The following is a 25,917-nucleotide window of genomic DNA, read 5'->3' on the forward strand; positions in this document are numbered from 1 at the left end:
CAAATCCACGATTAACCATTTCAGTGTCATAAGTTGTAAATAGTGATTGCTTAAGTGCTAAGTTTTTATAAAAGTGATCATTTAAGTGCCAGTTGCGATTACAAAGTGATCACTTATATTGTACAAGTTTTTTAAAAAAGAACATGTTAGTGTCAAACGTTACATTCCAAATGCACCTTGTTCTTGCATCTTATTCTTGCACTAATTGAGTTGCTGGTGCATCTTCTTGCACTAGCCCATATAAGTGTTGATGCAACAAGATGTACCAGCACTTAAAGTGTTCTTGTAGCAGCACATATAATCAGAACCCCACAAATTTATTATAATCCACAACTTCAACCAACAACAGCAACATTGCAGCAACAGCAACATTGCAGTAACAGCAAAAATAAAATATACAGCATAACTGACTTGCTAGCATTCTAGCCGAAACCAACACAAGAGAAAATGAATATTCATTCCAATACTTGCCATTAACATTGATTGATTGTTTACAAAATAAAAGAAAAGCATGTTTAATTTCACTCCCCAATCATCGAAAGTTCAGCACTCTCTTAAAAAAAAAAAACAGTGGCAATATGCAGGCAACAACTACCATCAATGATATAATATCCATCACACTCCTAAAAAAAGAAAACATGAAAATAGACCATGTCCAGCATCACATAAAAAGAGACCATATCCAGCACCCTCCCATCAGTCAATATTGACAACGCCCTGATCTCCTTTTCTCTTGGAGTTTTTAATTAATTCATAATCTGAGCACTCTTTCAAACTAGATGTGCAGGTTCTTTAATTGAGCTTTCTGTCACCTCATTTTCCTTTTCCTTATTTTTGACGACGGTTATTTTTGTTCTAGCACGTGTCATGTGTTGGTCCATATCATCATTACTGCTCCCAATCGTTTGTTGAGATGGAACTAGTGCTGGGTTCTTTTTGGATGGCTATTTTGTAGCTATACCCATTGTCTTCTTCTTCTTTGGCTGCGCCCTTGATTCCTGAGTTGGCCCACCTTGAGAGAGAAGTACCTCCGAAGTTTTCCCAGGCTATAAGAACATAGTGATATTATCAACCAAATGAATTAAAGAACAACAAATTAAATGCATGAGGCCTATAAATCTTACATTCAAAATAGTCATTCCAGTATATTCATCTGTATAAATTACATAACCATATTGCCTTAATCTTTTTCCAAGAGCCCATCTTGTTCGCTGTGGTGCATCATTTTCAGTAACAACAATCCTTATAGCAACATCTGCAACTTGTGCAATTGCTCATTTTCTCACCTGAGAAACACATAGCAAATGTAAATTTTAGCCCATAAAAGACCAAACACAACGATGTACAACTTACAGGATATTTTTTTCTTGTTTGCTCAATAATGAACTCAGTTGTTGTTGTTGCTATCCTGCTCATTCCAGTCCCTGTCCCTGCATTTGAGCCTACAACAGGGTCTTTTATGGCCCTTTAGTAGGCCTTACAACAATGTATTATATTAGGATTATGACCAACTACAACGAATAATTAGACATCTACTCATTTTCATGGTGGAAACAAATGGAGAAAACTTCTCAAATTACAAGTGCATGATAGAGGAAAAGCACAAGAGAAACCAGTACACATGGTCAACCATCAAACTCTATTGAATAAGAACTGTAAAGTTACTGAGACAAAGAGGATACTTACCTTACAGCATGGCTTTCTGTTTGCCCTTCAGTAGGCATTACAGCAGGGCCTTTTGTCCTCCCTTTAATAGGCCCAACAAGAAACTCTTCAGTAGGTCCTGTCCCTAGCACTGAATCAGCCATTATATCTTGTTGTTGATGCTGCTTTTTCAGCTCACAACCTTTCTTATTGTGCCATTCCTTGCGGCAATAGGAGCATTTCATCTTTGATACAGTCCTACTCATCCTTTAACTTGATGCCTCTTCCTGCTGCATTCTTCGTCTCTTTTTTGGCATTTCTATTTGCTTCTTCAGCGGTAAAGGTAGAGGGCTTTCATAATTTGTTGGCTCCCAAAATTTGCTGCTTCTGATAAGCTGCATCATAAATTGGTATGAAGCAAGGTATGAGCTTTTTTTTGTACCAATCGTGTAGGCAATCATTTGTGTTTTCTTGCTTCATCTGAATAGCACAAATGGTATGGGCACAGGGAATTCCATTCAGTTGCCAGGCTCAGCATGAACACTTTCTTCTATTCAGATTGACAACATACTTATCCTGATTTTGAATAATCTCATATCCATTATCTCCATCCCAAATTGGATGGTAGAACCTACTAGCACCAATATTTGCATCCAATCTCTTCACAATCCTAGAGCCACAGTCTCTACTCCATTTTGTAGCCTCATCTCTTTGTCTATGCAGTTTAGTCATAACCATAACTCGAATATCATCAAGCATGCTGATGATTAGTTTACACCTAGCCTCTAAAATTCTACCATTGAAAGCTTCACTGAGGTTGTTATCAATGATATCGCATTTGAACTCTTTGTTGAAGAAGGCCCGACACCAGTGATTAGCTTCTGTCTAGAAGAGTGCATCAAAACATTCCTTTGTCAGCTGCAACAATCCTTATTTGGCTAATCTGAAATCAACCATATTCGTACTCTTTGCTATCTGCCAGAACTGCTTCTGCAGCCTATCTCCTTTGAAATTCCTTGCCCAGTTTGCATATATGTGCCTCGCGCACATTCTATGCTCAGCATGTGGCATCAACTCAGCCAATGCAGGAATAAGTCCCTACAAAAATTCAAATCAATAAATACAAGTCAAGAAAAATATGCAAATGATTAATATTAAAAGGGAGTGAATTAATTGACAATGAAATTACCTTTTGTTGGTCGCTCATGAATGCCCATCCTCCCCCATCGATTATCTCAAGGTCAGCCATTAAATTTTTTAGGAACCAGGACCAAATATCCTTGTTCTCTATCTTTACCATCGCCCAAGCTATCGGGAACATTTTATTATTTGCATCTCTCCCCACAACAGCCAACAACTCCCCCTTGCATAAACCTTTTAGAAAGTATCCATCCAATCCAATAACTCTTCTACAACCAGCCAAGAAGCCTCGTTGCATGCATCAAAATAAACATAAAATCTATCAAATCTAGGCCCAGGATCAAGGAGTGGCCTCTCCACAACCTCTACATATACCTTACTAGATGGGTTTTGAAACATGCATTCACCGGCATAATCCCATACCTGCGCATATTCTTCCTTATACCCACCCATCAATATCTTCATCACCCTCATCTTAGCTCTCTTACATTGATTTCTCAACACATTAACCCCCACTTGCTCTTTCACTAACTATTAAAATTGATGACTCTTGATCTCGGGCATTGCTTTGATAGTATTGAAAAAAATGCTTTGATAACCATACACTTGTTACTCTTTTATTGTTAAAGATAATTGGACAAATATGCTCCTCCTCAAAGGACCTAATCTGGAATGATCCATTCTTACTAAGCGCGGCATAGAGCTTCCACGAACAATTCAGTTGTGAGCACTTAGCTCTCACAAATTCCTTCGTGTTTCTAATGAATTTAACACTCCTCTGTTCACCAATTGAGTTCTTCACAACAACTTCCTTGAACTATTTGGCATCGTCAAATCTCATGCCCACCGACAAAACAGGTTTATCAACAGTGGGATCATAGCAAGGGTACTTACTTTTTCTTCAAGGAGCAGGTTCTTCATCATCATTATCAAGCTCATTTTCCGAACCAGCAACTTCATCGCCACAACTTTCTTCATCTTCACTTCTATTACCCTCAGCTAGATCTCCATCCCTCTTTACTAGCTCGGGCCTTTTTGCTAAAGCTGCAAGTTTTTTTCTCAGAAATTCCCTTTGCTTTTGTCTTGACTGTGTAAGTTCATCATCATCTTCGTCATTTGGGAAATTTATTAAAGCTAAACATTCATCTTCCGATTCACTAGATAAAGCAATTTCTCATTCTAATCCAATGAAGTTTTCATCGCCCACAACTTCACCCAAATCTTCACCCAAGATTTCAGGACATCTCCCTCTTTATTCATCTCTATCAATATGACTTATCTCCCTCTCATTTTGCCCTTCATCTAACCTAAACTCATCCCCGACCTGATTACTCGCTTGAACAGGATCCCTCACTTCTCCTCCTTCAATGGTCGTCTACTCATCCCCATCCTCATCATCATCCTCATCCTCACTATAATACTCAACATATACCTTAGCTTTTTCACCGTAAAGATAATGGTAAATGATATCCTTAATACCATTATCATTATTAAAAAATCTCAATCCTTAAAAAATCAATATATGATGGCTTCCAAATATCGACATAAATAGTACCTTCATTTCCACTACTATATTCACAATCTTCAGTACCAATAACAAACTCTCCACCATAGCAAATAATGACGCCTACCTGATTCGCGTCCATGTCGATGCTGCACCCAATGAAAAAAAAAAAAAAAAAGTTATTGTCATTTTGTTGGAACCACATGACAGAATCGGCAACTTCACATGCAGGTCCTTATCATTTTGTTGTCAAGGAACAAATGCAACTAAAATCTCCCCAATTCGGTGCATTTACAAAAACAAAAGAAACCGAATTAAATAAACAAAGTGAGGTCCCCACTACCAATTTTTCAATTCAATCACATTCACATTCGGTCCCCCACAAAAGCAATCCAATTAATTAAACAAACAATTTCAGTCCCACCACTGTTTCCCTCCAAGTCAAGCCCCTTCGCACCCTATTTTTCTATTTGGTCCCCACAACAGAAAGCGAACGAACAATGAAAGAATCAATTTTTCTATTCCGTCTCCATAAAAGTGACATCCCCACCACTTTCCCCACTACTTTCCCCCTGAGCCGAGCCCTCAATTTGCCCTCCATGCCCTAACTTGCCCGTCGGAACCCTAAATCTTTCGCAAAATTGATCCTCTTAGAGAACATGACAAACCTGAACGATCGTGAATGATAGCACAACTACAGCGGTGGCCGAGCGACGGTGAGCGAGCGAATGACGGTGGGTGAGCGAGCTACGGCCGGTGTCAAGGAGAACCGTATACGAACCCTATTTTACTACTTCTTCAGCGACATCGTTTTTTGATATGGAGCAACGCGGCGTTGTTTCTTATGTGAATCCACAATGGATGGCAAGACGAAGAAAGGAAAACAACATCGTTTTATGCTATCCACCATGGACAATCTTAAGCCACGTTGATTTTTCTTTTTAAAATATAAAAGCCACGTAATCATTTTAGCCGGAATTTCTCGCCGATGGCACCAAAGTGATCGTTTTTCCTCCGATTTGGCACTTAAGTGATTCGACAGAAACTTTTGACACCAAAGTGAGCGTTGTACACAACTTATGGCACAATTAGTGTACTTATCCCTAAAAAAAAATTATAAATAATATTATATATATATTCAGGATTGGTCCGAACTGGACCGACCCAGAACTCTCAAGACCGAGAACCAACCCGCACATTGCTAGTCTAGGAATTCTACGACCAAGGACCGACTCAGTCTCCCTAAGAACCGGACCAAGACCGGCAAGGTTGGGTTGGTCTAGGGTTGACCCTGGACCGATGCTCACCCCTAGGTAGATTGGCTGGATAATCCTCTAGGGGATATGTCTAATGGTTAGCTTGGACAAGGAGGAGTATAAAGGAGGTCTCGAAGCTTATAATTCCAAAGTCTAAAAAGTGTTTTCCAATCAAATACTTTTGCCTCTATGAGCATCATTATGTAATCATTTTGGAGGTTAAGAATATGTAAGATGTTTTCCACACGAGCTTAATTATTATTGCTCAGATCTTGTAATTTTTTATTGGTTCTTGATAGTATAATCCAACCAATCGACTATCAATACGGAAGAGTGGATGTAGACTTATAAAAGCTGAACCACTATAATATTTTATGTGTAATTCTCTATCCCTTACTCTCTTTAATTATTGTGATAGAATTGCACACTCGTTAAATCTGACCACTTTGCTTTTTGTCACTAGAAGTTGTTTTCATGCGATATTTAAAAAAAAAAAAATCATTTTCACACAATCACCTATTTACCCTCTCTAGATGATAGATCTAGCCATAATAATTGGTATTATAGCACAGTTACTCTTTATTAAAATATTTATTACTTTTGAGTTAATAATCTTTCTATGGTTAGTGATATTGCACCAAGACTTATGGAAGAATAGATGATACAAGGCCTCCATAGTTCAATGGAAAAGATTACAACATCTGTAAGAACAAGATGAAAGCATTCATCAGATCTAAGGATCTCTTGGAGTGGGATGTTGTTCTGAAAGGCATAAGACCTTATACTTCTTCGTTCAAAGAAGAAGGCAAAAAACTAGAAGTCTCAACCTTATATGATGCGCATCAAAAAAAGAGAAGCATTAGATGCTAAAGTAGTTTATTCATTATATTGTGCATTATCTCCTTCTGAATACAACCAAATTTCCTTATGTGAATCAGCAAAATTTGGGATAGGTTGCAAGTGATGTTCAAAGGAACTAATCGGGTTAAGGAGACGAAGATAGACATTCTTCTCCAGCAATATGAAGCCTTCAAGATGAAACCTGAAGAATCTGTAACTAATATGTTCAACAGATTTACGGACATTGTTAATGAGCTAGCGTATTAAGGGCAACCTATATCAGATCCTATGAAAGTGAACAAAATTCTTTGAGAACTATCAAAAGAATGGAATAACATTAAGACGTCCATTTGAGAAACTCAAAGGATATCACTTCTTTTCGTGGATGAACTCATGGGAACACTCAAATCCTATGATGAAGAATGAAGGAAGATCCCGAAGGTAAGAAGTTAATCGCCTTAAAGTCTAATATTGATTATGATGTTTTAGGTTTTGAAGATGAAGAAGAAGATGATGAGGAGATGAAGTTGCTAATCAAAAGATTTCAACACCTTATGAGAAAGAGAAGAAACTCCAAAGGAAGAAGTCAAAGAAATCCGGAGAAATAAATTTTTATGATAGAAACGACAATGAAGGTAAGGGCGTAATATATTTTGAGTGCAGGAAAAAATGTCACATAAAACCCAATTGTCCTTCATTCAAGAAAAGGAAGGGAAAATTTGAAAAGAAGAAGAAAACTCTAAAAGCGGAGACGCAGAGTGACACAGAGTCTAAATCTAGCAATGATGAGTAAGGAAATCTATGCTTAATGGCAGACATTGAATCTATTCTAAACGATGATGATCTTTTCGAAGAGTTATGCACGGAAAAAGCGTTGATGAAGATCTCGAGTTGAAAAAGGATGTCTCTAAATTGAGACAACATAATATTACGTATGAAAAAAGGATTATTGAGTTGGAAAAGGAGAATTTCTTTGTTAAGGAAGAGAAAGAAATTTTGCAAAAAGAAGTTGATTCCTATAAGGAAGAAATTTCAAAAGTTCGCAAGAAATTTTCTCTTGGCTTGAAGACATTAGAGCATATCCTCTCTATACAAATGTCATACGACAACAAATCTAGCCTCGGCTTCAAAAATGCAAGTGAGATCAAGAATGACTTTCCAAAAGTTAAGGAAAGATTAAAGCGAAGACTACCAATCTAGTATTATCGAAATCATTATGTTGAGCAATTTGTCAAGCCTATTGGATCTCAATATTACAATTGCTCGAATTGTAGTGATCCTAATTACTTTAAGCAAGAATGTCCATTTGATTGGAGGAAATCCAAGTCAATCAATTGGATATTTGATGCTTCCTCTAACCAGATTGGACCCAAACTCGTTTGGGTACCAAAAAATAGATGAATTGCTCTTCTTGCAGGGAATAAAGAAAAAGAGAAAGAAAATTTGGTAAGTAAAGATATGTTTTTAAATTCTCATTTGATATATTATTTCTACCTTTTGTGCTAGACTAAAGTTTTTATGATGTGCTACGTAAATTATAATTGCTTTGATTGTAATATTTTTTTAAGAAAGAATGCTGTGGTGTATTTTTTGTGGTTCATGAGATATCATCAATAATATACATGTGATTGTTTGATATATTGCTTAGAGATAATTTAGATTTTTTAACTGATTTTATGTTCTCTATTTTTATCGTGTGCTGCCAAGTGAGAATCTTTTTTGAAGGGAAATAGTATTTGATTTTTCTTTATATGTCATTAGAATATGGAAAGAATCCTATGTTTTAAGAGATTTCATGTTTTGCCACTAACAAAAGGAAAGGATCCACATTCGTGGATACCATAAAGGAAACGATTTATTGCAAGCAATTATACAAAGGAACCTTGATTGCAAATCTATGCAAATCATGATGCAATCAAAGAAGGATCTTGAGTGAGAATTTTTTAAAAGGGAAGGTATATTCTGCACATGCATATTTGGATACGAATATTTGTTGCCATATTTATAAGATCTTGCATAGATTTAATGCTTCTATCATCTATATTCCTTTTGTGAAATACGTTAAATTTATATTATCTATATGTATTTGAGATTTATGCTAGAAAAAGAATATTTTTAATCTTGAGAGATATTATTGCGTGCTTTTATATATTTGAATATACTTGCTATATTTTAGAAATATATCTTGTAATTGGTAAGATTGATCCATGAATTAAAGGAAGGTAAGATTGATCCACGAATATACTTGCTATATTTGAATATACTTGCTATATTTTAGAAATATATCTTGTAATTGATAAGATTGATCCACGAATAAAAGGAAGGTACGTACATGATGTTCTCTATATTTTGTAAATATTGTTGTCTTTTTTACAAGAAATTGCAGGTGGCAAAAGAATATTTCCATATGAAGTTTAGAAACTTTGATGCAAAAAATTGGAAATATACTGCACAATTTTCGAAGGATTGAAAATTCTCCTCCTTGCACAAAATTTGTGCAAATTATTGAAGAAGAAGAAAGGGGATGCAAAAAAAAAAAAGAAGGAAGAATCGTGTCATCTAAAAAATGCATCAAATTGAGGAGCAGCATAAATCAAGTGTGAGAAAATCCTAATTAAGTCAATTTAATTTCTGCCTCCTCTTGATTATGGAAGAAAAGTAATGCTCGTAAGTTCTACATGATCTGGTTAGTATATTTCATATTTCCCTTATTTTTTGTCATTATAAATCTCATAATTCCATTAAATTTTTAATTATGATAAAAAAAAAGTATGTGAAATTTATATATTGCATCATTGATATATATATATATATATATATATATATATATATATATGTATGTATGTATGTATGTATGTATGTGATCATTGATATATATGTATATGGTATTTGATTCTACAAAAAATGAGCTATATTGCATTATATTTTATTGTATGTTCACGAATCTTATTTACTCGACTAGCTCGATATTACGTAAGAAGTTTGTACTTATCTTTACATAGAATTTGTCATCATTAAAAAGGAGGAGGTTGTTAAGGAAATTTCTCAAGCTAATTTGGAAGATTGACAAAATTTATCCGGAGTAAAGACTTTGATTCTGATTATAAGTATTTTTCATATGGAAAGTCTAATGAAATATGATTAAACGATATCAATCAGAACCGAAATCTAGCTTAATTATTTCCTTCATTATTATGTGTTATATCGAATGGTTAGGAATGAGATAGATCATCGTGCAACGGCTAGTAACGATTGGTTAGATTTCCTGCCTTATATATAAGGAGTTCTAAAAGAAAGTTTTCCAAAATATCTCTTGGAGAGTTGACTTTCCAGAACTTTATACTTGAGGCAAAGCATTCTTCTCAAGTTGAAGCACTCAACTCATGGAAATCCAAACTACTATATGGGCGGCAAAATCTACAGGAAGCTTTATTCTCGATGTCCTTGAAGCAATTAGATCTTCTAAGCAAGATCTAGGCCAATGGGTTGGTTGGATAATCCTCCGAGAGGTATGTCCAACGGTCAACTTGGACAAGAAGGAATATAAAAGGAGGTCTCGAAGCTTAAAGGAAAAACGTAACACGAGAGATTCAAAGCTTATAATTCCAAAGTCTAAAGAATATTTTTCAATAAAAAACTTTCATCTTTGTGAGTATCATTGTGTAATCATTTAGAAGTTGAGAGTGTGTGAGGCATTTTTTTTCACACAAGCTTGAGTATTCATTACTCAAATCTTGTAACCTCCGATTGGTTATTGATAGTGGAATTTAATTAATCGAGTGTCAACAGAAAAATGGACGTAGGTTTACAAAAATCGAACCAATATAATCTTTTGTGTACAATTCTCTATCCATTACTCTCTTTAATTATTGTGATAAAATTGCATACCGGTAAGATCTGACAACTTTGCTTTTTGTCACCGAAAGTTATTTCGCTGCAATATTTATTTAAATTCTTCTATTTCCGCACAACCACCTATTTATCTCCTCTAGGTGATAGATCTAGCCATAATACTTCACACTAGTAGGGGACCTAGTGGTGCTGTACAAGTTGGGTTAGTTGTGGCATCTATGTTGCTTTGACTTGGTGTGCTGTACAGGGACCCTTTCATTGCACAAAACAACTGCTTACTAGAATGAACAAGTCTGTAATATCATTCCCATAACTCCTATTTACATCGCAACTATGCTTCAATATGTTAATTAGTCAAGTCAGTCAATAGTATACTAGAATAATACTCACGCGATGTCACATGAAAATATAAATGGTATAACGATACTATTGCCATCACAAATGCAAGATCGAAAACTGAATAGATCACTTAAAAAAGGGAAGTCAACATTACAAGTAATTTAACTGAGACACTACATGTGATTAACACACATAAAAGTGCCTCGGCGAATGGCGCAAAAAGAACATGTAGAAACAATCGGATCACTATCAAGAAAGATTGCTTTCGTCCCAAGCAAAAGCCGTGCGTGCAAGACGCTTGCTCAGCAGATGTTGCATTTCTCGCTTCGTGCTTAGTTGCTGCTGTACTCAATTTTTTGAAACACCCACGACAAGATTTCAACTAATATCAAATGGAGAACAAAAAAAGGAGGGAAAATTATTTGTTTTACCGAATTTTATCCATCCATGTCAATAAAATATTTTATAGATCCAACGATTATTCATAACTATTACTAGATGGTTTGAATAACATCCATTTAGTTAATTTCCTTAGATACAATAAATTCGCATAAATATGCTTACAATGAGATCATATGATCACTGTATCATACACGACCCAATAATTTTGTACTTTTGAATATATCAATAAGGTTTGCCTCCTGAGTTAATAGTTTTCTCAAGGACGCCCAGTTAAACAAGGTAATAAAAGTTAACCGTCTTTCTTGATAGCATCTTTTACAACTTTACATATTCAAATATAAGAATAATGTTCCACTCAAATTTCGGCCCCGATCAAGTGAGTTAAATGATTTAGTTGCAATTAAAATTATTAAATGCCATAAAAAATGAATTATTTAAAAAAATATCTTCCTAAAATTAATCATTCATATCATTTGAAATAATTAATTGATCAAAAATATTTTTATCATTAACAAAATTTATGTTTAAAATATTTTTTAAATGACAAAAATATCTTTTATTTATTTATTTTTACAAACGACAGAATGATCTATTTCAGAAACATATTTTGTAAATTATTCAATTTTTCACAGAAAAAAAAGAAGCCTAAATTCAACCATCAAGGCGAAGTTACTATATAAGTTTTTGAAAAGGAAAAAAAAAAAACCAGCGAGCTATGCATAGCGAGCGAGCGAGCGAGCGAGAAATTTGTCTATAACATTTCGGAGATGAGTCGGACCCAACCGAGTCGCCGCCGCGGGATGGAGTAGCAGAAGCGGCGCGTGGTTCCAACCCGCCGGTCCGCCGCCCCGAGAGCCGAGCGGAAATGCGAATGCGTACCGCCAAAGGTAGTCAGCAAAGCCACTGCAAGAAGCTTTTCAGCTGACAGGAAGGGGGGGGAGAGAAGAGAGAGAGAGAGAGAGACTGTCTCCTCAGCTTCCGCTTGCTCCTCCATCTCGCGAACGCGCCGAAGGTGAGGAAGGTACGGCCCGATCCTCTGCGGTTTTTATTGTCAAAATCCGTTCTTGGTGTTGATCGTGGAGCGTGGAGTGGATGTCGTCTTTGATTTGTGCTCAAAGTTTCGAGCTTTCGAGTTTCCGAGCCGGTGAATTTGGGGGGGTGGGAACTAAGAAGTCGGTTTAGGTCTGCTATCGAGTCTTTTTTTCTTTTCCGTTTTTCTTGAACCAGCCGGCTTCAGCTTTCGTTCGATCTTTTCGACGGTTTTTCGAGCTTCGAAGGCGTAGCTGTGTTGTTTTTTAGGGAAAGTTTTTTTTTTTTGGTAAGAAGTTTTTAGGGAAAGTTCATAGCTTTTTGCATAAACAAAGGCAACTCCGGTGGTGGAAAGGAGACGGGGAGTGGCTCCACCTCCGCGCACTAGCATTTTTCCCCCCCCATTGTGGCGGCGGCGGCGAGGGCGAGGGGAACAGGTTGGCGGTGAGCTTTTTTCTTTTGGCTTTTGGAGGGTTTGCGGAATGCAAGGAGGTGCAGGGAATCACTCGGCTCCGCAGGCTGCGTCGTTTGATAAGACGAGGGTATTGGATGTGAAGCCTCTGCGGGTTCTGAAACCCTTGTTCACCGCTTCCGGTGAAAACCCTCCCTCTTTCCCCATCCCTCCTGGCGGCCCGGCCCCTCCTGGGACATTGCCATTTTACCCGTTTGGTGTTCCGCGAGAATATCAGACCTCGCATTCAGACGCCCAAAGGGAAGCTCCAGTTGCTCCGGCTCCACTAAGGTCATTCAGGACTCCCGGACAAGGGAAAAATGTTGAGGCGTCCAGAGAAGACAGGGCTGGTGATGGTCGAAATTATGACAATTCCGATCTGCGCCCTTCAAGACCTTCCCGGAAGATGGGGAAGAGGAGCAAAGAGTCGGAGTTTTGGGTAGCAGACGGTGAAGATAGTGGGGGGCCTGATTATGCGGTTCCTATCAATTCCATCCAACGCGAGGATGGCGACAGGAATGTGGTTGATTACGTGCTCGTGACATTTGATGGGATTCGGAGGAGGCTTAGCCAATTAGAAGACTCAAATGAAGGGCAGACTGGAGGGATCAAGCGTGCTGATCTGAAAGCCGGGAATATATTGATGAGCAAAGGGTTTAGGACGAATATGAGGAGGAGGACTGGAGCCATCCCTGGTGTTGAAGTCGGTGACATTTTCTTTTTCCGCATGGAAATGTGTGTAGTGGGACTACATGCTCCGTCAATGGCTGGGATTGATTACTTGAATGTAAAAGGTGATCATCAAGAAGAATCGGTTGCATTAAGCATTGTTTCCTCTGGGTCCTACGAAGATGATGCAGGGGATAAGGATGTTTTGATTTATAGTGGGCAGGGTGGGGTATCTGCCAAGAAAGATAAGGAAGCTTCTGATCAGAAGCTTGAGAGGGGTAATCTTGCTCTTGAGAGAAGTTTGCGTCGTGCGAATGAGGTTAGAGTCATTCGCGGTATGAAAGACATTACGAGTCCCAATAGCAAGGTGTATGTATATGATGGGCTTTACAGAGTACAAGAGTCGTGGATGGACAAGGGTAAATCTGGTGCTAACATTTTCAAATACAAGTTGATGAGGATTCCTGGGCAACCAGATGCATTTGCTGTTTGGAAATCGATTGAAAGGTGTAAGGAAGTTATGTCCACTCGCCCCGGACTGATACTTTCTGATTTGACTTCTGGGTCCGAGCACGTACCCGTTTCACTTGTGAATGAAGTTGACAATGAGAGAGGACCTGCTTATTTTAATTACTTCTATGACCTAAGATACATCAAACCTTATAACTTATCCAATACTTCTCATGGTTGCAACTGCAGTGATGCATGTAAACCTGGTGATCTCAACTGCTCCTGCATTCAGAAAAATGGGGGTGACTTTCCATTTACTGGAACTGGGGTTCTCGTGAGTCGGAAGCCACTTGTACATGAATGTGGTCCATCTTGCCGATGCTCTCCGAACTGCAAAAACCGAGTCTCACAAAGTGGTCTGAAACTCCACCTAGAGGTGTTCAAGACAAAGGATCGGGGCTGGGGCCTCCGATCCTGGGATCCTATTCGAGCCGGTAGTTTTATATGTCACTATGCAGGTGATGTCATAGACGGATCTAGACTGAAGCATAAATTAGAGCAAGGTGAAGGTGATGAACATGTTTTCGACACAAGCCGTGTTTACGAGTTATTCAAGTGGAATTATGAATCTGGATTATTGGGAGAGCATTCAAATGACTCTTCTGAGGAATACAGTATTCCACACCCCCTGATTATTACAGCGAAGAACTTTGGAAATGTGGCCCGATTTATGAACCATAGTTGCAATCCAAATGTCTTCTGGCAACCAGTCTTTTATCAGCAGAATAAAGAGTGCTATATCCGTATTGCCTTTTACGCGAAAAGGCACATTCCTCCAATGACAGAGTTAACTTATGACTATGGGATTCTGCCTGATGATCGTGATATTTACATCACAAGGTATAGGAAGAAGAAATGCTTGTGTGGAACTTCAAAGTGCCGGGGTTATTTTGGCTTGTAGTGTGATGTGCAAGGTGGGAGGGAAGCATAGGGGTAGCAAATCATGGACTTAGAAGGTTAGGAAATTCTCCTTGTCTATCTTTTTCATAATTTCTGCAGTTTTATGCCCACACTATGTTCAACTCTTAGTTTCTTATGTCATTTTTTTTCCGTACTCATTACATGCCATTGGAAGTTGGAACATCTCTTCAATATCTTTTCAGATTATAAAGGAGCAAATCCTCCAACCAATTTCTGGCTTTCATGCTTGACTAGATTTTAAGGACTTTCCAGTAGCTTTCTTGCTGTATCTATTTTGAAAGGTAAATACTAGTGGCCAGAGTCATTTAAAACGAAAGATATATCTTTCATTTACTCGGTTGGGCATGGCTGATGAGTTAACACTGTTTTTGTAGGCATATGTTGAACACTTAATGTGGAACAGTATCTCCATTAATAGTTATTAAAATTGCACATAATGGTTTTAAGCTAGTCTAAATAATTTTTGTTATTCATATGAGACTAATACTTGGCTATGGCCTTCAACTTCTGTCTCCTGTAGTATCTCAGTAGTTTGACTTTGACAAACTGGCAAATCTATTATGATAATGTCTTAGTGTCTTCATTCGGGATATTGTGGCACAGATATTTGTTTTGGCTTGTTAGACAGTTGAGACTGACTATTTATGTGTGTCAACTTAAGTCGAGAGAGCTGATACATGTGGATCAAGATTTGTCAGGATAAAAAGTTCAAGATGTGGTGCATCATGACTCACAAGCACTAAACATAAATTTACATCGATTTACATAGAATTGTCTGAAGATGGGATTAATTTCATGATCTGTGGGATAAACAATTCATGGTGTGTCTATGTTCATCTAAGCTGAAATTTGTTCATTTGCTATGAGGGGCACTCTGCGGAAGTAGGAAGGAAGTTGGAATTGCATGGTAGCTATTGGCTTTAATGCTTTCGATGTAATCAGGAGAAGTGTGATACTTTCTTAGTAGATGGAAAGATAGATGCTGATGGAGCTGTGCCCATCAGTGAAGGCTCGGTTAGTTGGGAGGTGAGATTGCTGGGATTTGCAGATGCTGATGGCATGGGAAGGTGGAATCTCACAGATGTTAGTTGTCCAGGTAGAGGGGCCCAAGAGCAAATTCAACGTTCATATCTCAGAGAGAAATATGTGTAGGCAAGTAATACTCAGCAGCTTGTAGACATTTACCATGATTATACCTTGATCATCTGGTGAGGTTTCCTATTAGAGATATGATGACTGGCCTCATAATTCTAGTCGGATAATAAATTGCCATGGATGTAGGCTTTAGACCAGAATATCTATAATCAGATTTTTTTCATCATTTTGGATGATGAAGTACCATAGGGTTGGCCAAAACTAATAAAGCAGAGGCACTGCCTTTTATAAAGCTCTCAGAAAACTACTTTTGCTGCTTCGTCTTTCTCCTTTTGTATTTTTTACTCAATAGAGTTCGCTGCTGCGCAATCTGAGTGTAAATTTGGTTTGATTTATTGTTATTATTTTTTTTGTCTTTTACTTGCTTCATAACTCCAAACTTCTTCATGCTTCACTTCACATGGCATATTTTTTTTCCTCTGGCCGATACACCAGCATCCATGCTGAATAAATTGCATATGGCTGCAGGGTTCTCCTTCTGGTGCGGGACCTTGGAAAGTCCGAATGTTTCAATTACCTGGGCAATGGCAAGCTGTTGTGGTCATCTAAATCCAAGGCCAGGTCAGATGTGGAAGCAGCTTCAGTGCCTGGTCTGTTGCTCTTTCCAGCTGTGGATATCAGTAAATAAGTAGATCCAGCATATTAGTGGAACTTGATTAGTTGGCACCTTCAGTTTTAGGATCATTAATGCTCATTTGCTTATCAAATTTCCTTTTCCCTCCTTTTAGGGAACACATTCACAATATGTCAAATTAGTTTACTTGCTTTCGCTTTGTTCTTTATTATGGTTGGATTAAAAAACTTCCTCAGATTAATCCAGGTGATTATGTATTAGTCTTACCCTCTTGAATAGCATCAAATTTTGTTCCGAGAAATCTAAACACCCTACCAATTCCATCACGGTGCAGCGGACCTGTCATGTCCAATCCAGAGTGACAAGTTACTGAGACACCTCCAGCGAACCAAATAGGTGAAAGCAAAAAGGGTTATCAAGCAATGGTGATGAGAGCTTGCAATTCGAAAATCCATCATGCTCACGAAATTATGCCTTATTTGCACTATACTAATATCTTCAATTGCACTAAGGTATTTGAAGAAAAGGGCTGTGGCTAATATACCAAAGTAATCACTCAGAGACTCACAGTGGCAAGTTCTCCTACAGAGGATGGGGTCGGGGATTTCTATACGAAACTTGTTGCTCTGCTTTAGAAAAGAGACAGAGAGAAAAAGTTTGGTCAGGAAGCAAACTGAGAGAAGGTTTCACCTAGTGAATGATGACCTGCCTAAGGAAGCAACCTAAACGCTTCGAGTCACATCAGCCTGTTCGGCTTGTTGCTCCAGGCGAGAGCATCACGATGAGCAACACTTTAGTGGTGATTTGAAGTACCCCATGATTGTGCCGCGAAAAGAGAGGGAGAAGTTATTGGCACCAGCTCGCAATTGTCCGGCCCTTAAATGCCTGAAGGGCTGCCACGCAACCCTCTGCAAGTACCCAGCTTTCATGCTTTCTATTGACTCTTGGATGCCCCCCCACAATGAGAATTCTCATTGCTCATGAGAAATATGGTGAACGAAACCAAAGATCAAGACCGGATAGTTATAATCGCAGTTCTATCATGACTAGATTCAATTGAATCGTACACGCGACTTAAAAAAATGGGGACCCAAGAGCATTTCCCTGTCTAAGTGGCGTGTCCTATGCTTCTTTTCTTTTTATGTGGGTGTGTGTGATACTTATGTTCCATTCGACTTCTCCATACCCTACTCAATAATTCCACAATTTGTCCTACTCTTGAACATTTTCAAGTGCATATTATGTAATATTTACATCATTTAACATATAGACATCGTCAATGAATTGATAGATCGTCACTGTTTCGACATCATATATGTACTCGATTTAGAATAAACGACAATATTTGATTGATAACTTGTACCAATATATCAAGGGGATATCTTATGTGGAACCTACAATATATATCTTTTAGACGATCCCTCGATCCAACAAAAAGCTTATAGGTGGATGGATAACCATTGACGATGCACATACAAAAGCAGCCCATCGCCACGTGGCTGTCCTAAGTTTGAAGGAAAGCCAAAGAGGAGGGTCCATCATGTGAATGTTTATTTTTCCCTTTCTAGAGGAACGTGAATGTAATTCATCAGCGCATACATTTTTTTCGCAAAGCATAGGGGACCATCTCTTGTTGTACCATCAACTTTCCTGCTGCTCAGCTCGCAATGCGTCAAACGTGGGGATTTGGAAAAAAAAAAATCAATGATTTTGAATGTATTAAATTGAAATTTACGATTTATCTATCCAGTCGAAATTGGATACCTCTATCCATGCGAAGGTATCGATGCGTTCTACGCATAAATAAATTTGCCACAATTCTTTCTTCGCCCTCTTATTGTTTCCCTCCTTAACACATGTAAATGGTTAGAATGAGTTGCCTTTGATCAACTACTCTATGGCCAAGGCAATGTAGGCAAAGAAGACAAAACTCGGTAATCCCCCCAAAAGTGAGGTGGATAGAGAGAAACCAATGGGCTCCTTGGAAAGTCCTACGGTTTTGGCCACTTCCAGCTTCAAAGGCCCCGACAACTGGGGCAAGCAGCATGTGATCATCCCTGATATTTGAAGGCTCTGATGATTCAAAAGAAAGAGGAGGAGGGAAAGACCAATATCAGGTGGTCCTTACAGACTTCAACAACCATCGCATCTACTTGAAGATATGGCACGGAAGTATTCTCTTACGTGGCCCGCTTTTGATCAGCCAACCACACCCAACAGCTCTTCTTGAAGGTATAAACCCTCTTGTTAATTCTCGACCCATCATTATTCCTTGCTCCAGGAGTCAGGACCACCGATTTCCCCAGCAATTGACCCATCTCTCAAAACCCTAAGAAAGAAAAGAAAAAAGGAACAGAAACACACTCGCACATAGGTGGCTGAGTTCTCGGAGCTGACACTATCAAGAAAAAACCTCACATAGACCCAACTTGTCGGCATCAAATCATCGGTGCCATGTGAAAGAGAAGTGACTGTTAAGTTCGTGCCCATCATTCATATTCAATGTACTTCTCTTCACTGGCTTCCAAGTCCTTCTCTGGGTCCCTAGTTACTTCTTTCAACGGGTGGTACCATCCCATTTTCCCTTCTTGACTAGATGCTTTCACTCCTTTTTTGTCAAGTTTGAGTCATAAGTCAGTCGGTTTTCGGGAATCTGATTAATATTTCTAAGTTAACCCACCTCTTCGATTAGGTTCAATTGAAGTTATTTATATCGGGATCAGCAAAATTCACTGGAAATTACTTCCTCGTATCCTAATCCGAGAAGCTGCTCTCATTAGGAACAGGTCCTCCGACTATATCTCGTGCTACTTTCTGGGGGTAAAGTTGCATTACTCCATTAATCTCTTGAGGTGAGATGGATCCGCTTTCATACCTCACAACCAAATATTCTCGACACGTCCAAAGGCATCTTCCAGGGTAGCATAACATCCAAACCCATTCAAACTATTCGAACCACTCATTATTCAGGTTGAAATAGCGACACATGGACAGATAATCATATAAAAGGTACTGACTGGTTTTGTTGATCGAATCAACGTGGCTGAATAAAACCCACAAAGCATTTTCAAATCTTAAAAACAACACGATGTAGAGTGCAAGATTTCACGTGCTGGGGGTGGACTTCATCGAGTGAAGTCATTGTATAGCGCAACTTGTGGGAAGAACATGTATTAAGTCATAGATCATTGTGTTACCATAGCTAGTTAGGGTCGGATCTGTAACGACGTTGAAGTTGAGACAAAGAATGGGCCAAAGGTTTTAATTTCCTTCCCTCCTTGTCAGAGTAGAAACGTTGCATACGGAACTATATTATAAAAGTTCCATTATTCACGCACCTAACTCTATTCCTAGTTACCTCAGCATCATGATGGGGTGCAACCTCCACTCAACCCCATAAGCACATGCGCAACCAATTAACAAAAACACTTAGCATTTAAAAAGGGTCATTCAATATGGCATCAGAGCGACTTTTTCTATGCTCTCTAGTCACTATTGTTATTGTCCCTTCAGCTTTTCGCTTAGTGTTTGACTTGTGATCATCTTGCTCGTATGGCATACTCAAAGCCTTGCACGTGAGGAGTGATCACTTGAGGATTGTCTTCGATGTAAATATCGTGAATCCAATTCATGATAGTTCGATTCATGCCGTCATGATATGACTGTTCGACGCACGCGAATGATCACTAATATTTTCTTGTCGGCTCGTTATTATAACATCATGCCAGCAATCGCATCGATGTGAGGAGACTTGACCTTTAATTTAAGTAATTTGTGATGGTTCATCTCACAAGACAAATTGGGAGGCAAGGAGAGAGAGAAAATGCAATTATAGCATATCAACAATTATGTTCTATAATATAATAAGAACCCATGATGGAAGCATAATCTGGACAAGGGTTTTCAAATACAGGGCACGGTCTTATCAGAATAAAGTAACAACGAGTTAATTAATCTTCTTTTGGCGCCGACAAATATACAATTTCGGTTGCTCCGAAGATCATAGGGTAACAAAAGTTAAATCCAAATCCAAATTTTTAAGAAAAGATGATCTTGATGGAGCACCCAGTAGGAGTTATTACTTGTAATCTCTATCTTCCACCACCTATTTACCAATGAACAACACCTTAAGGTATTGTTTGACAAAGTCGGTCCATTACGTCCAATCATGTCAGCATCTGATGCTTTTACCAGAATATATACAAACACAACATGACAAAACAAAGAGGAGAAAAAAGGGGAAAAATATTTGAAGTTGATTGCGATTAGTCCATCGTCTCATGCGGCTTCTCATTCGAAGATTATTATATTCTTGCCTTTCTGTTGTTCGCGTTTGTGTTAGAATCATCTAAGGTTTTGCCCTCTCCCACATATAATTGAACCATTTTATTTTGTACATGGATAATGGAAAGATAACAAATATATTTTCGCAAATAAAATATACCGTTACACGTTGATGTGATTTTTACCTAAATTTGACCTCACTCCATTCGGTTTACTGGGTAAATATTTATGACTTCTTATAGTAAAGATTTCTTATCAAGACGTATCTTTTATATTGGATCCTTCTTTATAGACCATTGTTTAATATTGACTGGCAAGTGGCACAAGAGAGATCCGAGGTGGTATATATAAGAGTAAGTGACCCGAGTTGGTGTTGTGAAAACCAGCATTTCTGAGAAAGCACAGGAGGAGGAGAGGAGAGAGTCATGGAGGTTTCAGTGTTCACACTGATGAAAGTGCTTGGTTCGCTAGCTGTTGTGGCCATGGTGAGCTCTGTGGTTCATCTGTACACCGCGACGTGGTTGAAGTGTGAGAGGCTGAGGAAGAAGCTGAGAAGGCAAGGCATAAGAGGGCCTACACCTTCATTCTTGTATGGCAACCTTCCTGAGATGCAGAGGATACAGATGAAGGCGAAAGCGGCCATTGATGAAGCAGCTCTTCCTCATGGAGAGTTCATTGCCCATGACTACACTTCCTCTCTCTTCCCATACTTTGAACAGTGGAGGAAAGAATACGGTACGGTAGTCTCTCTCTCTCTCTCTCTCTCTCTGATTTTCTTCCACATCTTCTAAAAATTTTGGTCTTGCTTAAATTTTCTTTTACGGAATTGATAGTTCAAGGAGTTGATTTGATTTGATGCACATTTGTGCATGTGAAACTTAACAGTTTCACTTTTCTATATGACTTTCTTCATCGGACGGTGCATTAATTAGTTCTAAGCATAAAAAAAGAATATAAGTGGTTAGGTATTGAGAGTTTTTAAATGTGAGATTCTGATAAAATATGTTCAACATTTTTCGAGGTCACCTTCTCGTGTTTTTTAATATAATTGAAATGAGACCAACGCCATTAAGACTTTGTTATATCATGTGATGAATATCACTATTGCATCTGTCCTTGAATTGCCACCAAAAGCTCATATCTCCAAAAATATTGTAAGTATTTAATCTTAGGAAAAGATGTTCATATGTGCTCGACGCAACCCGACAAATGTTGAATTCTAATGAAGTGTCTTGGATTAAGTATATATGCTAACTTTCCTGTGATGAATATACCGATGCCCTAAGAACATATGCAAACGGGATTGGTGCGGCTGTTTCATCTGTCGTTTGTTCGCAACAAAAGCTTATTATATTTCTAAGAATAGTATAATCACCTTTTTGCAAAGACAAGCTCTAATCCACTATCCATCTCTCTAACGTCATTCTTAATTGCTCACTTCTTTAATTTTTCAGATGTCATAAGTGTGAATCATTTGGAGATATTGACAAAAAGCATGTGTGACAAAATATTAAAATGAGCTCAGTGAGTTCAGCAAAAGATAAGGAACGCAAGAGAGGATGAAATTTCAATGCACTCGACCACAGGACCAAAAATAGGGGGTGCTTCACTTGTTTGCTGGCTTGTGGACATGATGCGTTGATAGTGCTGCATGGTCTGTGTTTCCTGATAATATACTGCTGCAACATCACAGCTTTTGTCTATCATCTGCTTGTGTCGCGAAGAAAACTGTACTCCCAATTCGTTTTCTGATGATGCTGGGAGTCACCAAGTACCTTCCTCTAATGTCTATCATTGGCAATGTTTATTCTGATTTTTGTTTATGATATGTAATAAAACAACAAAAACAAATAAATTAGTAATAGCTCATGTGCTTTTATATTCTAATTTACTGACTTCTTTTTCTTTTCTATTTTTCTCTTTTTTTATTATTTTATTTTTATAAAAGTGGTGTTAGATGACTCGAGTATCCCATAAAAGTTAATTAAAATTTTTCATATTTATCTATTAATACCTCATAACCCGGGCCAATCAAGGCCTAAACAAACATTAATTAGGAAATGGGTTTTGATTGATTCTTTGACAAATGACCATGAGCAATAAGATCAATCCTCTGCAATGACATCAACTGTATTAAAAGTAGGCTTTTTGCAGCCGACCACAGCCAAAAAAAGAATTCAAGTTGGCAATTTGCATCAGATTTTTCCATTCATAGTAATATAATAATGTCCCTCTCTCTTACTTTAATACATTGTGTTGACATTGACTATATGCACATCATCAGCATTAAAAAAATAACTTTGTTCCTTAGCTTTTATATAACAAGATCATTGAATGATTGGGGCCTGTGAGAGGGTATATTTGATGTGGAATTCAATACCAATATATTTTAATTGCTTGATTGCTTCTTATCTTGGTGGGTTTTGATCATTAAAGAGTTCCTTTCAGCTCCTTTATTATCTTCTGTCTTTTTTTTTCTTGGCCTTGAAATTTGCCGAGGGCTAATTCCATATACACTATAGTCAGGTGTCATTTTTTAATTTTTTTCCAATTTTTTCCATGAAAAATTGTTTAAGTTTGATAAGCATATTCGAGTAAAATTCTCAATAATTCTGCTTTCACGTCCGGAGATGCTGAGAAAGGAAAAGGTTATCTTTTCCATGAACCTTGATCTCAACATCAAGTGAGTTAAAGAGAATAAATGATGAGTCTTATCTGTTCTATAGCTACTCTAGTTTATTCTCTTCAAGCAAAGGATAACATAGGCTACAATAGATAAGGTTACTAGAAACAAAAGGTGAGGACAAAAGGAGTTCGGTTTTTGTCTTAATAGGAGGCATTATTGAGTGAGGTAGAGGCAGATATGGGTTGGGCCCAAAAGATAAGTTGGCTCTTCTTGCTCTATTACAAAAAGAAAATCCAAGTTATTTGGCCCATCAAGACGACCCATGTTTGCAAGTCCTAACATTTTTGTAGGGTCAAAGATGTTACTGGCAAACACTCGGCACATTACGACCAAAAAAACACTTGGTACATTGATTTGGCAAGAATTGAATTTGTTTTGAGCTTGGTAAATGTAGGGCTGATGTACACATACTCAAATGGAATGAGGCAGCACTTGTACATCAATCAAGCAGAGCTAGTGAAGGAGATGAACCAGTGTGTGACTTTGCTGGGCAAGCCTTCTTACGTCTCCAAGAGACTCAAACCCTTGCTTGGCAATGGCATCATCAGGTCCAACGGCCATTTCTGGTCTCAGCAGAGAAAGATCATTGCCCCTGAGTTCTTCATGGAGAAAGTGAAGGTCAATATGGCCCTCAAAATCTTGACTGCTCTTTGTTAGACCTGTGAGTCGGATGAATATGAGAAATGTGAAATTGAATTTGCAGGGGATGGTGGGACTAATGGTTGAGTCGGCGCAGACTCTGCTGACGACATGGGACAGCAGGATCGAAGCTGAAGGTGGTCAGATGGCAGAGATCACGGTGGATGAGGACTTGAGGAGCTTATCAGCAGATGTGATCTCAAGGGCTTGCTTTGGAAGCTCTTATGTCAAGGGCAAAGAGGTGTTCTCCAAGCTCAGGAGCCTCCAAAATATCATGTCCAAGCAAAGCTTCCTGTTCGGAAACAGCCTTTTCGGGTACGTGCCGATTGACCCATGATTTCGTTACATCTTTCGACACCTTAAACGCCAATTAAATGTCCATGTGTTTTTCTTGCAGATTTCTTCCGTTGAAGGACGGGAAGAAAGTGAGGAATCTGGAGAAGGAAATAGAGTTGCTGATATGGAAGGCCATACAGGAACGCCGAAGAGAATGCTCTGAGAGGACTTCGGCGAAGGATTTAATGCAACTGATCCTGGAAGGGGCGATCAATGATCACAACCTCGACAAGGAATCGTCAAAGCACTTCATCATCGATAACTGCAAGAACATATACTTCGCCGGCTATGAGACTACTGCAGTCGCCGCGTCCTGGTGCTTGATGCTGCTTGCCCTACATCCCAAGTGGCAGTCGCAGATACGAGAAGAGATGGCCCAAGTTTGTGACAGCAACACGGTCGATGCTGATGCGCTCCTACAACTGAAGGCGGTAAGCATGCATTGTGACTATCTAGTGTTCTTTTCGTCACAAAAACTGAACTCCTGAGTGACAAAGAAGCTCCTACCCTCAATTTGATTTCTTATCCGCATGCCGTTGAATTAATTCCATTCTACGAACAGGTGACTATGGTCATCCAAGAAACGCTCCGTCTATACCCACCGGCAGCATTCGTCTCCAGGGAGGCGCTGGAAGACACGAAAATCGGGAATGTGAACGTCCCGAAAAATGTATGCATATGGACTCTGATTCCGACACTTCACCGTGATCCCGAGATCTGGGGCACGGACGCCAACGAGTTCAAGCCACAGAGATTCGCTGACGGCATAGCCAAAGCTTGCAAGTATCCCCAAGCGTATGTCCCGTTCGGGCTTGGGCCACGGCTGTGCTTGGGCAAGAACTTTGCAATGGTTCAACTGAAGATCGTCCTCTCACTCATCGTGTCGAGATATACTTTCTCCCTCTCTCCCAAGTACCAGCATTCTCCGACTTATCAAATGATTGTAGCACCCAAACACGGCGTATGCATCACGATTCAGAAGATCTGACCGAGTCCTAGCAGTTTGTAACTAACAAAATCAGCCCAAGCATGTTGATCCGCTGCTTCTTGACGATTCTCCTAACTCGTCCGCTTGAAATTGACTTCAGAGTCACAAAAGATCATTGAATCTGCTTTGCCATCTCGTCCACACCTATTCTAACGTAGCTTGATGAATGTAAGGGTTTTTTACGTTCAGATGTAGCCGCCATCTCACATAATGAATGTATTTATCTAAATCCTGATTAGCATAAACTCCTTGAAGAAATGAAATGCAAATGTACTGGTCAATGGCATATATAGGCTTATTACTTTTGAAACTCCTTGATTAGTATAAACTCTTAAATTAGGAGCTTCTGTCTGTGCCATTCATTGCAAATGTTAACACAATAAATGGTGTCGCATGCAATTCCGACTACAATATAAATGCTTACCTGATGCAATCTAAGTAGTCTGTGAGAATAGCTCGAAATGTTTGATCCCAGGACCGTCAAGATCAAGCAAAAGACAAACCGGATCATGTGCAGGAAAAGGTCTCTTTTAGGCTTTTCATAACCAAACATTGGTGAATCTTTCTTCCTTTTACTTTGCGTCATTCTGATGGTGTTCAAAAACATGGATTTAATGTTGATTCTGAGCTCGTACCACCGTCTGTTTAGATGTACGGGACTGCAGACATCCTCGCTAGATAGTGCGCACACAGCTCGC

At 38.7% G+C, this 25,917-nt stretch overlaps 2 protein-coding genes across 5 annotated transcripts; both read left to right on the forward strand.

Moving 5' to 3' along the window:
* Positions 1 to 12,310: 12,310 nt before the first annotated feature.
* On the forward strand, positions 12,311 to 16,587 carry LOC104420962 (histone-lysine N-methyltransferase, H3 lysine-9 specific SUVH1). Of its 4 annotated transcripts, none has more exons than XM_039303541.1 (2): positions 12,311 to 14,592; positions 16,181 to 16,587. In XM_039303541.1, the coding sequence occupies exon 1, from the start codon at positions 12,489 to 12,491 to the stop codon at positions 14,535 to 14,537; it is 2,049 nt and encodes a 682-aa protein (XP_039159475.1). In that variant the 5' UTR covers positions 12,311 to 12,488; the 3' UTR covers positions 14,538 to 14,592; positions 16,181 to 16,587. The 4 variants fall into 4 exon arrangements, with proteins under 4 accessions (XP_039159475.1, XP_039159476.1, XP_039159478.1 ...); XM_039303542.1 differs by lacking the exon at positions 16,181 to 16,587 and adding an exon at positions 15,500 to 15,708; XM_039303544.1 differs by lacking the exon at positions 16,181 to 16,587 and adding an exon at positions 15,525 to 15,708.
* A 4,325-nt stretch (positions 16,588 to 20,912) lies between these two features.
* Positions 20,913 to 25,529, forward strand: LOC104420964 (cytochrome P450 714A1). The gene is made up of 5 exons (XM_010032752.3): positions 20,913 to 21,305; positions 23,651 to 23,874; positions 23,960 to 24,210; positions 24,293 to 24,662; positions 24,794 to 25,529. The coding sequence occupies exons 1-5, from the start codon at positions 20,996 to 20,998 to the stop codon at positions 25,217 to 25,219; spliced, it is 1,581 nt and encodes a 526-aa protein (XP_010031054.1). The 5' UTR covers positions 20,913 to 20,995; the 3' UTR covers positions 25,220 to 25,529.
* Positions 25,530 to 25,917: the final 388 nt, after the last annotated feature.

Source organism: Eucalyptus grandis, chromosome 10 (assembly GCF_016545825.1).
Source record: "Eucalyptus grandis isolate ANBG69807.140 chromosome 10, ASM1654582v1, whole genome shotgun sequence".
Lineage (NCBI taxonomy): Eukaryota > Viridiplantae > Streptophyta > Magnoliopsida > Myrtales > Myrtaceae > Eucalyptus > Eucalyptus grandis.

Excerpts from the sequence above, each read along its gene's own strand:
- LOC104420964 (XM_010032752.3), top strand. The coding sequence starts at position 20,996 with ATGGAGGTTTCAGTGTTCACACTGATGAAAGTGCTTGGTTCGCTAGCT. Across the intron at positions 21,306-23,650 it reads ACAGTGGAGGAAAGAATACG|GGCTGATGTACACATACTCA; the intron begins GTACGGTAGTCT and ends TGGTAAATGTAG. Across the intron at positions 24,211-24,292 it reads TTCGGAAACAGCCTTTTCGG|ATTTCTTCCGTTGAAGGACG; the intron begins GTACGTGCCGAT and ends TTTTTCTTGCAG.
- LOC104420962 (XM_039303541.1), top strand. The coding sequence starts at position 12,489 with ATGCAAGGAGGTGCAGGGAATCACTCGGCTCCGCAGGCTGCGTCGTTT.